The sequence below is a fragment of the Rhineura floridana genome, chromosome 3 (assembly GCF_030035675.1).
Source record: "Rhineura floridana isolate rRhiFlo1 chromosome 3, rRhiFlo1.hap2, whole genome shotgun sequence".
NCBI classification, from domain to species: Eukaryota; Metazoa; Chordata; class Lepidosauria; order Squamata; family Rhineuridae; genus Rhineura; species Rhineura floridana.
Window position 1 is genome coordinate 210,745,812 of NC_084482.1, and position 18,596 is coordinate 210,764,407.

Below are 18,596 nucleotides of genomic sequence, written 5' to 3' on the forward strand. Positions count from 1 at the left end.
GACTATTCTGCAGAAGTCAGTGCCATTATTCCACAATTATGTTTGGAGTTTTTTAAGTGTAAATTTTGCTCTACTTCACATATTCATAGAAATAGAAACAAAAGAAAATGATCTCCTATAGGAAACTTCACTAAAATTGCAAAGTAAATCAGACATATTTAAAGTGACCATCTGAACTATATCAACTATCTTAATAATGTTGCTTCCTCCCTGCTAAAACAAGATCAGTACAGCACATGTCTTCTTTCTATTATTTGGGCTGATTGCAGGTGTTGCCACCACTCACCATATGCTCAGAGGCACATGTTACCAAATTCGTGCAAGCTACAAAACAAGTGGATTGGACTATGAAAGACCAACCCAAATTGTGTTTGCATTCTGACAAATTTGTAGGGCAGTCCAATATCTCAGAGAGGAGGTCAGGTTTCGAAAAAAGCTTCACACTTCAATCCCTCCAAAAATCCCTTTTCTCCCTCTACCCCACCCCCATGTTGCACCTCTTTGTGCTCTGGGCGCCCCACAGGGGCGTCACTATGGTGGTGCGGCGGGTGCAGGCCACACCGGGTGTCACCACGAGATGGGGGTGACACCACGAGCCGCCCCGCGCCGCCCCGCGCCCTAGGCACCGCCACCGGGAAGCGGCAGGCATGGCCAAGGAGGCGAGAGAGAGAGAGGGAGGAGCGAGCGTGGCGACTGCCCTCTTCACTCAGCACCTGCCCTGCCGCCTCACAGACTGGCAGAATGGAGCGATCTCTCTCCCTCTCCTCAGTTCCAGCAGCCTGAGGCCAGGCATGCCGCCAAGCAACCCAGAAAATCCCTCCTGGCTGTAGGCTGTGTGCGGCGGCTGCTGTTGCTGCCGGCCTCTTGGGGGGCCAGCCAACAAGCCAGCCAGCGTTCAGCCGCCCACGTGGGGCTGGGCAGTAGAGAGGAGGGAGTGACGCAGTTCTCTCCTTCCCTGGCGCAATTGTCGGCCCGGGTGGCCCTGCCTGGCCCCGCTGGAAGGAAGGGGGGGGCAGGAAGCGTGAGAAGGATACACTGGCCTTGGGCACTACCGGTTAGGGACAGCCCTGAGCAAGCAGCCGGCCAGCTCGGGTAAGTCATGATTCCCCAAGGCTGCTGCTTGCCTAGTCTCACTTTCCCTGGTGGGGCGCCCTGTTGAGCTCCGTGGGGGCTTACTCTTAGTGGAGGGGTTGCGTAGCAGCCCTACTCAGAGTAGAGGCATTGAAATAAATGGTTTGAAAAGAGCCCAGGGCGGCAAGCGCATCAGCAATAAAGCACTGGGTTGTGTTTTATTTAGCCAATTCACTTCTACTCAAAGTAGGGCCATTGAACTGAATGGATCAAGTCATGCCCCATGTTTTCAATGGTCAGTCAGTCAATCTTTATTGCGGTCATTGACCAAAACACAAATAAATACAAAAATAATATTTTCAGTGGGTCTATTGCTCAGGCTGCAAACCTAGGTACACTTATGTGGGAGCAGTGCTGGAAATTTTGGAGGGGGAGTGCCATAATGGAATCTCAAAGCCCTCCCCCCCCCCATTTTAGCCAAATCCTTCTTCCAAACAAGATTCTAAACATGCTTTTAGTTGTTTCAATTGTTCTAAATGTTTTATTTTGTTTTTAATTGTATTGGGTGGTATTCAGTGCTAGTCTTTACTCAGTGCAGACCCTTTGAAGTTAATGGACATGACTAAGGCTGCAATCCAGTACACACTTGTTGTTGTTGTTATGTGCCTTCAAGTTGATTACGACTTATGGCGACCCTATGAATCAGTGACCTCCAAGAGCATCTGTCATGAACCACCCTGTTCAGATCTTGTAAGTTCAGGTCTGTGGCTTCCTTTATGGAATCAATCCATCTCTTGCTTGGCCTTCCTCTTTTTCTACTCCCTTCTCTTTTTCCCAGCATTATTGTCTTTTCCAGTGAATCATGTCTTCTCATTATGCGTCCAAAGTATGATAACCTCAGTTTCATCATTTTAGCTTCTAGTGACAGTTCTGGTTTAATTTGTTCTAACACCCAATTATTTGTCTTTTTTGCAGTCCATGGTATGTGCAAAGCTCTCCTCCAGTACCACATTTCAAATGAGTTGATTTTTCTCTTATCCACACTTACATAGGAGTAAGTCCCATTGAACCTAACGGAGCTTACTTCTGAGTAGACATATATTGGATTGCACTGTAACTTAGGTCCATTAATTTCAGTGGGCCTCCTCTGAGTAGGACTGAGTTGAATACCACCCATAGAAGGCTGCCTTATGTCATCTGGTCCATCTAGCTCAGGATTGTCTACACTGACTGGCAGCGGCTCTCCATGGTTTCAGACCGGAGTCCTTCCCAGCCCTACTGGTTACACAAGGTTCAGGTTGCGTTATCAGTGTCCAGGAAAGCTCTAAACCTTTCTAAAGTCTTCCTAGGAAGGGAGCAATTAAGGGACAAAATAAGCCCGGCTCTTTCACCTCTATAAAAATTACACAACAGTAAAAGTTCCTAAATCTGCACTACTGCAGGGTGTGTGTGTGTAACCATGATTCTCATATGGAATGCCATTAACTCCCAAAATAACTGAGGGGATGACACTGAAGTTCCACTGGAGGCTGATCCATTAATTAGGGCGAGTAGGGCACCACCCCACCAAGCTAAGTCTGCCCTCAGCCAACCCCCATCTGCCAGTCTGGCCTGCCTACCTCCAGAGCTTGGAAAAGTTACTTTTTTTGAACTACAACTCCCATCAGCCCAATCCAGTGGCCATGCTGGCTGGGGCTGATGGGAGTTGTAGTTCAAAAAAATAACTTTTTCAAGCTCTGCGACCTCCTTACTTACAACCAGTCTAGGGGCGGCCCTGCTTGCCATATTCCTTCTGCTCCCTAATCTCAGCGGTGAATGTTCACTTTAACCACATGAAACTATGTATAAATGTAAATACATTTAGGCTGTGAGTATGATATTGTAATTAAAAGGTGTAATTTTAATTTTGCTATTTGTTTATGTCACTGCTATTGCTATTACATTCAGTGATATACGGGAATTACGATTTACGAGTAACATTAGTACAAAAAACATTACTAAGGATTCTGTATGGTCTGGTACGGGAGGAGGTCCATGGGGGTGACACCAACCCTAGTGACGCCACTGCCTGCCCAAACATGGCTACACTCACATTCAGTGCCAATGTAATGGTAAAAACTTTAGGTTATGGTTGCCCTTTCCCAAAAAAGTTTTGAATTTCACCACGGTCCCTTCTGCAAAGCTTTGTACTTTTGTCCCAGTCCCTGGGGATGGGAGGGGGGGTGTAAGGGGAAAGGTGTGGGTTGGGAGGCTAGAAGGTCATGCGGTTGCGGCTTAGGCCTTTTTCTTGTTAATAAAGCTCTTTTGAGAAAACCGGCAGCAGTAAACCAGTCACACCAGTCCTGCTCAGAGTAGAAGACCCAGCGCAGTTAATGGGCACAACTAAGTTCTGGTTTGTATTCAGTGCTAGTCCTGCTCAGAGCAGAAGTTCCATTGAAATGAATGAACCTGACTTAGACATGTCCATCAACTTCAATGGATCTACTCTGAGGTTAGTTAGATACAACCCTATCTATTTTTTTCTGTGTGTTTTTGACTATATTGTTGCATAGATGCTCCACTGGGTGCCCTGTGCCCAGCAGAAGCTCTGGGCCAGACGGGATGCAGTGGCATCTTGTAGAAGACACCCTCCACTTTCCTGGGGTATATGATTTGTCCTGGCCCAGAGCACATTTTGGAGTGGGCACCCCCAGTTACTTATTTTTTCCTGTATGTTTCTGTCTGCTTTGATTTTGCATAGATGCCCTCCTCCATGCCCTGCGCCCAGCAGAAGCTCTGGGCCAGGCAGGATGCTGTGGCATCTCGTAGAAGACACCTTCCCCTTTCCTGGGGTATATGATTTGTCCTGGCCCAGAGCAGCTGAAGCTCTGGGCCAGGCGGGACGCAGTGGCATCTCGTAGAGGACACCCTCCCCTTTCCTGGGATATCGAGAGCCTGCCTAATTCAGATGACTGCTGTCAGTACCCATGCAAGCTTAGGTGAGCACGTCACCGTGAGGACCCTTGATCCTGTGCATTCATAGGAAAGAGCCTGTCCAGGGGGTTTCACCCACCCCCAGTTCCCCCATGGTAACCCCCTAGATCTTCACCCCACGCAACTACTAAGTCCCTTTATCATCTTCCCAACCCCATTTCGGAAGCCGCTCCTCTCTTCTGTTCAGAAAAGAAACCTCCCCCCCCCCCGTTCCACCCCCAACCACATCAGCCTCTTTCCTTGCCCTCTCCTGCCACCTACCAACAGAACAGACTCTCAATGAGAGCCAGGAGGAGACGGAAGCAAAAGCACCTGCTGCAGGCTGAGAGTCACTACAGTATGATTACAATCTACTACATGTGTGTGTTATGTGCCTTCATGTCGACTATGACTTATGGCGACCCTATGAATCAGTGACCTCCAAGAGCATCTGTCATGAACCACCCTGTTCAGATCTTGTAAGGTCAGGTCTGTGGCTTTCTTACACCCTCCCTCCCATCCCCAGGGACTGGGACAAAAGTACAAAGCTTTGCATAAGGGACCGTGGTGAAATTCGAAAGTTCTTGCTACATCACTGCTCACTATTAAAGCAACCCCATTTCTTCTTAATTTCTCATTTCCTGCATAAAGCAGAACCTAAGTGCTCTCCCCTCCTGTTAATATTTACGCATTTATATACAGCACTACCCTTTGTCAGAAGAACACAGGGCTGTATATAATATAATAATTCAAGAAGAGAATTGTTGTTGTTGTTATGTGCCTTCAAGTCTATTACGACTTATGGCGACCCTATGAATCAGCGACCTCCAATAGCATCTGTCCGGAACCACCCTGTTCAGATCTTGTAAGTTCAGGTCTGTGGCTTCCTTTATGGAATCAATCTGTCTCTTGTTTGGCCTTCCTCTTTTTCTATTCCCTTCTTTCCCCCCCCCAGCATTATTGTCTTTTGTAGTGAATCATGTCTTGTCTTTTGTGTCCAAAGTATGATAACCTCAGTTTCATCATTTTAGCTTCTAGTGACAGTTCTGGTTCAATTAGTTCCAACACCCACAATGTTAAGAACATAAGAACATAAGAAGAGCCTGCTGGATCAGGCCAGTGGCCCATCTAGTCCAGCATCCTGTTCTCACAGTGGCCGACCAGGTGCCTGGGGGAAGCCCGCAAGCAGGACCCGAGTGCAAGAACACTCTCCCCTCCTGAGGCTTCCGGCAACTGGTTTTCAGAAGCATGCTGCCTCTGACTAGGGTGGCAGAGCACAGCCATCACGGCTAGTAGCCATTGATAGCCCTGTCCTCCATGAATTTGTCTAATTTTCTTTTAAAGCCGTCCAAGCTGGTGGCCATTACTGCATCTTGTGGGAGCAAATTCCATAGTTTAACTATGCGCTGAGTAAAGAAGTACTTCCTTTTGTCTGTCCTGAATCTTCCAACATTCAGCTTCTTTGAATGTCCACGAGTTCTAATATTATGAGAGAGGGAGAAGAACTTTTCTCTATCCACTTTCTCAATGCCATGCATAATTTTATACACTTCTATCATGTCTCCCCTGACCCGCCTTTTCTCTAAACTAAAAAGCCCCAAATGCTGCAACCTTTCCTCGTAAGGGAGTCGCTCCATCCCCTTGATCATTCTGGTTGCCCTCTTCTGAACCTTTTCCAACTCTATAATATCCTTTTTGAGATGAGGCGACCAGAACTGTACACAGTAAGTAAGGGTGCTACTCCGACTGAAGCTCTTTCCACACTCCAAGCATTGATAAGGTCTGTCCCCTGTGTGAGTTCTGTGATGCACCGTGATGGCGCATCTCTCACTGAAGCTTTTTCCACACTCAAGCCATTTATAAGGTTTGTCCCCTGTATGAGTTTTGTGATGCAAAGTAAGGTTGCTACTGTGACTGAAGCTCTTCAACACTCGAAGCATTTATGAGGTTTGTTTCCTGTGTGAGTTCTTTGATGTGAAGTAAGGGTGCCACTCTGACTGAAGCTCTTTCCACATTCCAGGCATTTATAAGGTTTGTCTCCTCTGTGAGTTCTTTGATGTTGTGTAAAGGCGCTACTCCACCTGAAGCTCTTTCCACATTCCAAGCATGTATAAGATTTGTCCCTTGTATGAGTTCTGTGATGCAAAGTAAGGGTGCTACTCCGACTGAAGCTCTTTCCACACTCCAAGCATTGATAAGGTCTGTCCCCTGTGTGAGTTCTGTGATGCACCGTGATGGCGCATCTCTCACTGAAGCTTTTTCCACACTCAAGCCATTTATAAGGTTTGTCCCCGGTATGAGTTTTGTGATGCAAAGTAAGGTTGCTACTGTGACTGAAGCTCTTCAACACTCGAAGCATTTATGAGGTTTGTTTCCTGTGTGAGTTCTTTGATGCGAAGTAAGGTAGCTACTCCGACTGAAGCTCTTTCCACACTCCAAGCAATTATAAGGTTTGTCCCCTGTGTGAGTTCTTTGATGCCAAGTAAGGTGGCCGCTCTGACTGAAGCTTTTTCCACATTCCAGGCATTTATAAGGTTTGTCCCCTGTGTGAGTTCTTTGATGTGAAGTAAGGGTGCCACTCTGACTGAAGCTCTTTCCACATTCCAGGCATTTATAAGGTTTGTCTCCTCTGTGAGTTCTTTGATGTTGTGTAAAGGCGCTACTCCACCTGAAGCTCTTTCCACATTCCAAGCATGTATAAGATTTGTCCCTTGTATGAGTTCTGTGATGCAAAGTAAGGGTGCTACTCCGACTGAAGCTCTTTCCACACTCCAAGCATTTATGAGGTTTGTCCCCTGTGTGAGTTCTTTGATGCACCGTAAGGGTGCATCTCTCACTGAAGCTTTTTCCACACTCAAAGCATTTATAAGGTTTGTCTCCTGTGTGAGTTCTTCCATGTATACTAAGGGTGCCACTCTGACTGAAGGTCTTTCCACACTCCAAGCATTTATAAGGTTTGTCCCCTGTGTGAGTCCTTTCATGTATACTAAGGGTGCCACTCTGACTGAAGCTCTTTCCACACTCCAAGCATTTATAGGGTTTGTCCCCTGTGTGAATTCTTTGATGCCAAGTAAGGTGGCCGCTCTGACTGAAACTCTTTCCACACTCTAAGCATTTATAAGGTTTGTCTCCTGTGTGAGTTCTTTGATGCAAAGTAAGGTAGCTACTCCGACTGAAGCTCTTTCCACACTCCAAGCATTTATAGGGTTTGTCCCCTGTGTGAGTTCTTTCATGTATACTAAGGGTACCACTCTGACTAAAGCTCTTTCCACACTCGAAGCATTTATAAGGTTTGTCTCCTGTGTGACATCTTTGATGTGCAGTAAGGTGGCTACTCTGATTGAAGCTCTTTCCACACCTCAAGCATTTATAAGATTTGTCCCCTGTGTGAGTCTGTCTCTCCTCTTGTCTCTTTGCTCCATCTTGACTCCTCAGTTTCTGCTCCTGCACGTGCTCCTCAGCTTTTTCCAGTGATACTTCAGATGGTTCTCCCTCAGCCTTGACCCCCCAGATGTATCCTGATGGAATGAAAAGGAAAGTGGATAAAATGCTGTGGAGAAATCCTGTGAATATATTATGATTTGTACTTTGAAAACATGTTTCTTGGAGCTCTGTTGATATCACTGGTAACCTCCAGGCTGGATTACTGTAATGCGCTTTATGTGGGCTGCCCTTGAGGTTGGTCCAGAAGCTGCAGCTGGTGCAAAATGTGTCGGCAAGATTGCTCACTGGGGCAGGGCATCGGCAACATGTCACCCCGCTGCTGAAAGAATTGCACTGGCTGCCCATTTGCTACCGGAACAAATTCAAGGTTCTAGTTTTGGTGTACAAAGCCCTATACAGCTCCGGACCAGGATACCTGAAAGACCATCTTACCCCTTATATACCCAGTTGATCACTGCGCTTTGCAGGTGAGGGCCTCCTGCAGATACCATTTTATCAGGAGGTTTGTTCTGTACAATATAGGAAATGGACCTTTAGTGTGGTGGCACCTACCCTGTGAAATTCCCCTTAAATATTAGGCAGGCGCCATCTCTGTAGTACATAGGGACAAAGAAAACTATTACAATAGTTATTGTAGAGAAATAGAAAAAGACAACAAAATGGGAAGAACAAGAGCCAGAGAATTCAGTAATTACCGAACTATTGCCTTAATATCCCATGCAAGTAAAGAAATGCTCAAGATTCTACAACAAAGGCTCTTACCATATATGGAGAGAGAAATGCTAGACGTCCAAGCTGGATTTAGAAAGGGAAGAGGCAACAGAGATCATATCGCAAACATACGTTGGATAATGGAACGGAGCAAGGAATTTCAGAAGAAACTCACCCTGTGCTTTATAGACTACAGCAAAGCCTTTGACTGTGTAGATCATGAAAAACTATGGAATACTTTTTTAAAAAATGGGGGTGCCACAGCATCTGATTGTCCTGATGCACCTATACACTGCACAAGAGGCTACTGTAAGGACAGAATATGGAGAAACCGATTAGTTCCCCATCGGAAAGGGTGTGAGACAGGGTTGTATTTTATCACCCTATTTGTTTAATCTGTACGCAGAACATATCATACGGAAAGCGGGATTGGACCAAGATGAAGGTGTGAAAATTGGAGGGAGAAACATCAATAATTATTAAGATATGCAGACGATATCATACTACTAGCAGAAACCAGTAATGATTTGAAACGAATGCTGATGAAAGTTAAAGAGGAAAGCACAAAAGCAGGACTACAGCTGAATGTCAAGAAGACTAAAGTAATGACAACAGAAGATTTATGTAACTTTACAGTTGACAATGAGGACATTGAACTTGTCAAGGATTATACCTTGGCACAGTCATTAACCAAAATGGAGACAATAGTCAAGAAATCAGAAGAAGGCTAGGACTGGGGAGGGCAGCTGTGAGAGAACTAGAAAAGGTCCTCAAATGCAAAGATGTATCACTGAACACTAAAGTCAGAATTATTCAGACCATGGTATTCCTGATCTCTATGTATGGATGTGAAAGTTGGACAGTGTAAAAGGCGGATAAGAGAAAAATCAACTCATTTGAAATGTGGTGTTGGAGAAGAGCTTTGCGCATACCATGGACTGCGAAAAAGACAAATAATTGGGTGTTAGAACAAATTAAACCAGAACTGTCACTAGAAGCTAAAATGATGAAACTGAGGTTATCATACTTTGTGTGATGGAGGGGAGCCATCCCAGGACACCCTCCACCATCCCAGAAGCCAATTCCCCACCCAGGGCAATTTACTCAGGCAAAAGATCCTTCTCTGCCAATGCTGTGCTGGCTCACAACAGCCCTGCAGAGTAGTAGACTGCCACCACTCTTTAGACTGGTTAACCACCCTGAGCCAAGGGGAAACTCTGACCCCAGAAAACTTGCCAAGGATTACAGACAGCAAGAGCCAAACAGACACTCCTTGCTCTGAAGCCTTTAGGCAAAATACCCAATTCACACAGTAGTCGTGGTCAGTGGCCAACCCTCTCCTGAAAGAACACACAACTGGTAAATAGAAATAACTTTATTAAAGAATAAAAGAGGTGCGCAGTTCAGCAGCAAAAGAGTTCCTTAATATCAACACCCAAAAGGGGCAAGGTAAAACAGAGGGAGTTCAGCCTCAACAGAAAACAAGAAAGCTATCTAGCCCAGTCTATACTTACACACAGGTAGACAGTTGCACACCCCCCTCTCCTCAGAGAGAGGAACAGGCAGGAGAGTTGATGCTAAATGGAACCTCAGCAGGCAACATCAAGTAGGCATGATGGGACCCAGGAGAGGAATGCAATTTAAGATTTGAGCCCCATACTTATGGCAAACACCCCAGCAACAGGCTGGATCCAATTAACCAATCAGGAAATTTCTACATGGAATAAGGGCCCATCATCACCAGGCCAATGGAACATCCTCCCTAAAACTTCAAGGACTTTATGACCTTGATGGAGCTGGCTTCTACTGAGAAGGCGGTGGTTAGGGTGGGCCCCCGATTATCCGCAGGTGGGAAATAAAACTGCCAATTCATAGTTCTAATACAGAAGCCAAATGTTAACCTGTTAAGATCCCACATTAACAAATTAAACCCCACAATTCTTTGCTACACAACCATCTTGAATTCAGGTTTTCATGACACTTTGGACACATAATGAGAAGACATGACTCACTCAAAAAGACAAGAGGAAGGCCAAAGAAGAGATGGATTGATTCCTAAAGGAAGCCACAGACCTGAACTTACAAGATCTGAACGGGGTGGTTCATGACAGATGCTCTTGGAGGTCCCTGATTCATAGGGTTGCCACAAATTGAGAGAAGGTGAGAGAAATCCAGCAGGACCTACACCTTGCTGCTGTGGCCTCCTGCTAAACTCCACCTGCAGGCTTCCTTGGGTGTCAACTGCTACTCCCTGCAAGGCCTGGGTGCCGGCTGAAGCCAGCTGGGGCTAACAAGGGAGAAGGCAAGTGCCGGGGGGGGAAGCAAGCTTCCCTTCATGGGGGGGAAGCGAGCTCCCTTTCCTAAGGGCCACCTCTAGCCAAGGCTCTCCCCCCGTATCAGGCTTCTTTTAACGTGTGCCGGGTAGGAGTAGTCGGGGTCCTGCCGTTGAGGTAATACTGGGCAGGGGACGGAATAGCGGTGGGAGGCAGACTGGCCGTTACAGGGGAAGGGAGATAAGACATCTTCGTGCTTGCATCCCTTCTGGTCCCCCTTCCAACCCTCGGGACACTGGTAGCTATGCTGGGAACGCCCTGGATCTCACTGCCCTGCTGATGAATGCAAGGTCAGTGACTAATAAAACCACTTTCATTCAGGACTTAATCCTGGATGAATGCGCTGGCCTTGCTTGTATTACTGAAACCTGGCTAAATGACCAAGGCGGAGTAGGTCTCTCCCAGCTCTGCCCACCAGGTTTTGTGGCACTCCAGCAGCCTAGATCCAGGGGACGGGGAGGTGGGGTCGCAATTGTCTGCAGGGAATCTATCTCCCCTGTCAGGTACCCTGTCCCCAACACCTCCAGCTTTGAGTGTGTGTGCCTGGCATTGGGTCAGGAGACAGAGCGGGGATTCTGTTGGTGTACCGTCCACCCTGCTGCCCAGCAGTCTCCCTCCCTGAGCTGGTGGAGCTGGTCTCGGCGTTGGTGTTGCAGTTCCCCAGGCTGATGGTCCTGGGTGACTTCAACATACATGCCGAGGTTAGACTCACCGGTCCAGCTGAGGACTTCATGGCTGCCATGACAACCGTGAGGCTGTCTCTAATATCATCTGGACCAACACATGTGGCAGGACGCACACTTAATCTTGTGTTCTGTTTGGGACAGGAAGAAGGTGATCTGAGGGTGGAGGGGTTCTTAGTGACTCCGTTGTCATGGACAGATCACCACCTGACAAAGTTTAGACTTTGTGCCCCCGGTAACCTGAAGGGCCGATTAGGATGGTCCGGCCCTGGAGACTCATGGATCCAGATGGTTTCCTGAATGCTCTGGGGGATATTCCCAGCATGGCTGGCGATACTGCCGAAGCCCTGGTCAATCTCTGGAATACGGAGGTGACCCAGGCGGTGGACACTATTGCTCCAAAGCACCCTCTCCCACCAGGAAAGGCCCAGAATACACCTTGGTTTACTCAAACCTTGGGCCTGATGAAGCAGCAGGGACGACAGCTAGAGCGATGATGGAGAAAAACTCAGTCCGCTTCCGATCGAACACAGGCTAGAGCTCATTTTTGAGGCTATCATGTGGTGGTGATGGCAGCAAAGAAAGGGCACTTCTCTGCCACCATTGCATCTGCTCAGTGTTGTCCGGTGATGCTTTTCCGGGTGGTCCGGGGTCTTTTGGGCTCTGGCCCTACATTAGACTCTGAGCCCTCAGTCGCTCACTGTGACAAGTTTGCGAGGTAAAATTGCAGATAAAATTGCTTGCATTCGGACTGACTTGGACTCCTCATTAACTACAGTTGTGCCAGATGTCCCCTAAGCTTCCTCTGGTCATTTTTCTATGGATACCTTTCAGCTTGTGAAGCCTGAGGATGTGGACAGGATTCTGGGAGAATCGAGGGCCACTACTTGTTCCTTTGACCATCCTGGTTAATCAAATCTGCCAGAGGGGGAGTGGCTGACTGGTTGGCATATTTAATTAACACCCCCCTAAGGGAAGGTTCTATGCCAACATTGCTGAAGGAGGCTGTGATAAGACCTTTGTAAAAAAGCCTTCGTTAGACCCTGCGGATCTTAACAACTTCTGCCCAGTCTCCAATCTCCCCTTTCTGGACAAGGTGATTGAGAGGGTAGCGGCAGCTCAGCTCCAAGTTTTCCTGAATGAATTGGACTATCTAGACCAGCCTTTCCCAACTAGTGGGCCACCAGATGTCATCAGCCTCAGCCAGCATTGCCAATGGTCAGGAAAGATGGGAATTGTGGTCCAACAACATCTGGTGGCCCACTAGTTGGGAAAGGCTGATCTAGACCCTTTTCAATCAGGCTTCAGGCCTGGTCATGGGACAGAGACTGCCCTGGTCACTCTGCTTGATGACCTACGCCAGGCATCAGACAGGGGGAGTGCATCCCTGTTGGTGCTGCTGGACCTCTCGGCGGCCTTCGATACATTCAACCATGGTATCCTTCTGGGCTGTCTAGCTGGGATGGGATTGGGAGGCACTGTTTTACAGTGGCTCTGCTCCTATCTGACAGACAGAACCCAGAAAGTGGTGCTGCGAGACTACTACTCAACCTGTTGGCCTGTGGGGTTCTGCAAGGTTCCATTCTGTCTCCCATGCTCTTTAACATTTATATGAAACTGCTGGGAGAGGTCATCTGGAGATTTGGAGTACAATGTCATCAATATGCAGATGACACTCAGCTCTGTCTCTCTCTACCACCTGATTGCAGGGAGGGAGTGCTCATCTTAAACCAGTGCCTGGAGGCTGTGAAGGGCTGGATGTGTGCTAACAAACTGAAACTTAATCCAGACAAGAAGGAAGTACTGCTGGTCAAGGGGAAAAAAACCCTCCAATCATCAGAATTAGGATCTGTGCTTTTAAACTTGTTTCTAAATGACATGGATTTGGGGTGAGAAGTGAGGTAACCATGTTTACTGTTGATATCAAGTTCAGGGTGATTAAAATAAAGAGGGATTGTGAGGAACCCCAAAAGGAGCTCTCCAAGCAGGCTTGGGTATTAAAGACAAATGCAATTAAATGTAAGCAAGCATAAAGTGATGCACAAAAGTGAAAAATCCGAACTGAACCTGTGGTGAAAGACAAGAGAGAGACCTTGAGGTCATAGCGGATGCCTCAACTAAGATACTGATGTTGTAGCTATGAAATTGGTGAATTCCCTGTGAAGCATCATTAAGACACAGATTGAAAACAAAACTGCCAATATCATAACGCCATTATACACATCTAAGACGTGATCCTACTTGGAATGCTGTCTTCAGTTCTGGTTGCCTGACCGCAAAAATAGCATTCTAGAGGTGGAAGAGGTAGAGAAATGGGCAACCAAAATGCTCAAGGGTCGCAACATTTGGGGATTTTTGCTGTAGACAAAAAGCTTAGAGGAGACACGATAGAAGTGTATGATCACACCAGACATTTAAAGCACATTGAACACAAATGTAAAGCACATCGCTTCCCCCAACTACAACTCCCAGACTCTTTGGAGGAAGCCATATGCTTTCAATGTATGCTGTGGATGTGCCATAAAGGGGCATGGTGTGGAGAAACTGGATAATGCCCACTGATTTAGTAGGGAACTTACACCTGGTGTAGGAAGAGGGAGTGGGAAGTAGCTCCCACCAATTTGCACCCTTTTCAGGAAAAATGTCACTCGCTAAACAGTTTGTCTGCCGGGCTACCCTAAAACAAGGAGGGCAGGGCCACGTTTCTACTTTCCAAAATTAAACTGTGACCTTAATTCTAACAGAATAGGAAACTGGGTAGGGCTAGCAGAAAGAAGGTATTGAAAGAATAGCCTCACTATTAAACTACCACAGCTGAACCAAAGGACAAATGAGGACACATGAAGAAACTGCTTCGTAACGAATCAGTCCATTTAACTCACAATTGTCTACTTAGCTCTGTTCTAACTATGAAGCGCCTATATATCCAAAGCTTAAGGCCATGAAATTCATCATCAAGACCACAGATGTTCCCATGATGCTGAAGTTGGTTCCTAGTTTCCTGTTCTTTATTTGCTTGAAAGTTCAAAACAATAAAAAGAAGAAAAGTTGACAGTTACAGCAACTTCAAGCCAAACTTAACATGTCTCTGAACCCCAAAATATATGTTGGGGTACCCTGTGTGATATATCACTGTGATCGGAAGACTCTCCCTGTCAAGAATAACAGTAAATTTATGCAACCAAAATAATCAATCTTCAGATATTATCATAAATGCATAATGATGTCAAAAATTAGTAACTGGGGGTGTCTACCCCAAACTCTGCTCAGGGCCAGGACAAATCATACACCCCAAGAAAGGATAGGGTGTCCTCCACAAGATGCCAGTGCATCCCCCCTGGCCCAGAGTTTCTCCTGGGTGCAGGGCACGAATAATGGCATCTATGGAAAACCAAACTAGACAAACACACAGGAAAAAATAAGTAACTGGCGGTGCCCACCCAGCAATCTGCTCAGGGCCAGGACAAATCATACACCCCAGGATAGGGGAGGGTGCACTGTATAAGAACATAAGAAGAGCCTGCTGGATCAGGCCAGTGGCCCATCTAGTCCAGCATCCTGTTCTCACAGTGGCCAACCAGATGCCTGGGGGAAGCCCGCAAGCAGGACCCGAGTGCAAGAACACTCACCCCTGGTAGTGCCCACTCGAAAATCTGCTTTGGGCTAGGACAAATCATACACCCCAGGAAAGGGGAGGGTGTCCTCTATAACATACCAATGTGTCCCGCCTAGCCCAGAGCTTCTGTTGGACACAGGGTATGAATAATGGCATCTATGCACAACCAAAATGGACAAAAAGAGGCAGGAAAAAAATAAGTAACGGGATGCCCACCCAACAATCTGCTCTGGGCCAGGAGAAATCATACACCCCAGGAAAGAAGAGGGTGCCGTCTACGAGATGCCAGTGTGTCCTGCCTGGCCCAGAGCTTCTGTGAGGCGCAGGGCACGAATAAGGGCATCTACGCAAAACTTAAATGGACAAAAAGCACACAGGAAAAAAAATAACTGGGGGTACCCACCCAAAAATCTGCTCTTGGCCAGGACAAATCATACACCCCAGGAAAAGGGAGGGTGTATTCTATGAGATGCCAGTCTTTCCCAGCTAAAATAATGAAGAGTAAATAGTGAAAAATATGTAATTTGTGGTGACCACTCTTAAATCTGCTGTGGGCTATAAAAAATCATTCACTTGAGCAAAGTGGATAGTGTCCTCTGCGAGATGCCGCTGCATCCTGCCTTGAACGGTTTACTTGTGGACCCCCAGTTACTTATTTTTTTATACACACTGGTATGTTAGTGAGGACACCCTCCCCTTTCCTGGGATGTATGATTTGGCCTGGCCCAGAGCAGACTTTGGGGTGGGCACGCCCAGTTACTTATTTTTTTCAGTGTGTTTTTCTCTATTTTGGTTTTACAAAGATCCCCTCATGTATGCACGGCACCCAGCGGATGCTCTGGGCTGGATGGGATGCACTGGCATCTTGTGGAGGACACCCTCCCCTTTCCTGGAGTATATGATTTGTCCTGGCCCAGAGCAGATTTTGGGGTGGGCACGACCAGTTACTTATTTTTTATGAATTTATGACATCATTATGCATTTATGATAATATCAGAAGCCTGATGATTTTGACTGCATAAATGTATTGTTATTCTTGACAGGGAGAGTCCCCCGATCACAGCGATATATCATACAGGATACCCCAACATATATTTTTGGGTTCAGAGACATGTTAAGTTTGGCTTAAAGTTGCTGTAGCTGTCAATTTTCTTCTTTTTAGTGTTTTGAACTTTCAGCCAAGCATCGTGATGTGCCCGAGGGATGCTTCGATCCGATCCGGCCCCAACACAGCCAGCTCAGCTCAGGGGCGGAGGCAGAAGGGACCGGGCAGTGCTGCATCCTCAGATCTGGAGGGTCTGCAGGGAGGGGGCGCTTAATGGGGGTCCTCGCTCCCTCCCAACCTCCCCTCCGCCCCCAATTGCATACCTTTGTTTCGAGGCTCACCCCGTGCAACCCCGCCCTCCAACATCGCTGCGCCCGAAGAGGGGCTCCAAGCGCTTCCACCCTGCATTTCTTGCAGAGAGGCGGGGCAGGAAGGGGACGTCCCTCGTTTGCTCTCTTTCCTTTGACTCTGTTGTCGTCTGTTAACCCTTAAAGAGCACAGTAGCTCTTCGCACGGAGAGAGAGGGGAGGCGGGAAGCCCCTTTCTGGCTGTGACCCTTCCCCATATTAAAAATAAAAATGCCATGGATGTTTTTAAAAAAGGGTTCGAGGGAACAGCTTAGGTTAGCCTAAACCCTGTTTCCTTTATCTGTTAGATTTCTCTGTGCAGGGACCAGAAGGCTGGTCATCATGAAAGCCCCTTCCTGGACAAAATAAACATTCAGTTTTCTCTGTTGCAAATGAGACCTGTGCTCTTCCTACTCATCGAAAGGGTAGTTGGCCAAAACCATTGAAAGCACTTTTCCTTCTTATGAACCTCCTCCTTTAGACACCCCACCCCTCTGAATGTGTTTCAGCCCCAGGTTGGCTGCCAAGCGGTGAGTTTTGGGGGGGGGCTCTTCAGTCTGAGGAGGGCCAGGAGACGCTTGTGTCTTTCAGCCTTGCCACCTCCCTCCCCTTCGGATCCACAGTCAATGTCTGGCCATCCACTCCTGGAAAAATGCTGCAAGTCTGTAGCTCCCACTTTCTAGATTATTGTGGGGGAAGGACTCTGCATTCCTCCCCGCAGACCCTGAGGCTGAGCCCAATTTCCAGAGACAGACCTCCTCCCCGCCCAACACCTGGTAATTTGTTAATTGCTCTGTAAATATCCAGCTGTTTTATGGCAACCACTAACCATCCTCTGCCCTGCTACTTCAATCTAGCAGCAGATTTCACAGCCTTGACATGATTTCTTCTGAGTTGTACCAATAAAAATATTTTTCAACCTCCCTCACTCTTTAAACTGTTTTCTTCCCTAAAAGTTAGGGCTCAAAAGTGTCAAGAATAGCCAACTTTGGTCAAGCTGAAATGGGCCACCAAAAAGGATTCTGGGAGCCCATGATTACCTAGGACTCCCTACTGGGGCGGGGGGGGGGAGATCCACAGCTCAGGGTTAGACAAGCATTTTGCAACCTGGGCAGGGGGATGTAACTGATCCCCAGCTATTATTCCTTATCAGCTTCCTGGGATTAGAAGTCAGGAAGAAGGCGTGTGTAGATCAGAACCCCTGGGTGAGACCAGATGGTTTCCTTATCTCCAAAGGCTTCAAAGGAGTAGACCCCTGCAGAGGTGGGAGATGACTGTTTGCTTTCCCCCCTCTTTGATGACCATTAAACTCCATAAAAAAGGAAGGATAAACTTCCAAAGTTAGTTCCCTAATTTCCATCTACTGGACCTGCTTGAAATGCGACAGAGAAAGCCATTTGGGAACCCGGCTGTTCTACTGGAGGAATAGCAGCTGATCTATGAAAAGATAGGATCTTAGCTTAGAAAGACTTTTGTTGTATTCTTTTGTCTGAATTGAACCTCTCCCCTTTTCTCATGCCAATGTGCCTCATGTAATCCATCTGTGGGGGATTATCTTTAAGGAAACAAGCCGCTGCTCTCTTTTGTAAATATCAACTCATTTCCGTTTAAATAAATTCTCTTTTATAAGTGTTGTGTGTTGGCTTGGAATTGAGGATTCTAAATCTAGTCCTTTGACTGCTGAACGCTACTGTTACTGTTAGTTAATGAGGGTTAATCCCTTGGAATTCGCATTGGGCTCTGAGGTCCCTTCCCTCAGAGAAAGGAACCGGCAGGAAGGATGGTGGCAGTTACTATGGAAGTAATTACTCCTGAAAGAGGGAGAGTTTGCCTGGGAAGCAGCGGCCCAGAGGGGTGGGACTGTTCTCAGAAGCAAAGACCCCACAAAATAAAACAAGAGAAGACATAAACTTACATAAAATGTGCATAGGCTAATTTACATGCTTATGTTGTTATGTGCCTCCAAGTCGACTATGACTTATGGCGACCCTATGAATCAGTGACCTCCAAGAGCATCTGTCATGAACCACCCTGTTCAGATCTTGTAAGTTTGCATGCTTATACATATGAAGATTTAGAAATAGGCATTCAGATACACAAGGCAGCTAAAACCATCCTTGAAATTTTTAGAGTGTTGTCCCTTCTCCCCTCATTCTTCCCTTCTCCAGGCTGAACATGCCCAGTTCTTTCAGTCTCTCCTCATAGGGCTTTGTTTCCAGTCCCGATCTTCCTTGTTGCCCTCCTCTGAACCTGTTCCACTTTGTCTGCATCCAGAACATCCCTTCATCCGGTTGGTTTAGACAAATATGGAAGGGCTGGGAGAGAAGCTTCTCTGAAATTGGGAGAGTCGCTGCTAGTCAGTGTAGGGAATGTTGCCCTAGATAGACCGATGGT

The 18,596-nt window shown here is 46.9% G+C and overlaps 1 protein-coding gene across 1 annotated transcript; it reads right to left on the reverse strand.

Moving 5' to 3' along the window:
• Positions 1 to 6,286: 6,286 nt before the first annotated feature.
• On the reverse strand, positions 6,287 to 16,822 carry LOC133381446 (zinc finger protein 501-like). The gene is made up of 2 exons (XM_061620573.1): positions 16,179 to 16,822; positions 6,287 to 7,541 (listed from the first exon to the last, which is right to left on the reverse strand). Exons 1-2 carry the CDS (start codon positions 16,438 to 16,440, stop codon positions 6,367 to 6,369), a joined length of 1,437 nt encoding a protein of 478 aa, XP_061476557.1. The 5' UTR covers positions 16,441 to 16,822; the 3' UTR covers positions 6,287 to 6,366.
• Positions 16,823 to 18,596: the final 1,774 nt, after the last annotated feature.

Excerpts from the sequence above, each read along its gene's own strand:
- LOC133381446 (XM_061620573.1), bottom strand. The coding sequence starts at position 16,440 with ATGGCATTTTTATTTTTAATATGGGGAAGGGTCACAGCCAGAAAGGGG. Across the intron at positions 7,542-16,178 it reads GGGTGAGCCTCGAAACAAAG|GATACATCTGGGGGGTCAAG; the intron begins GTATGCAATTGG and ends TCATTCCATCAG.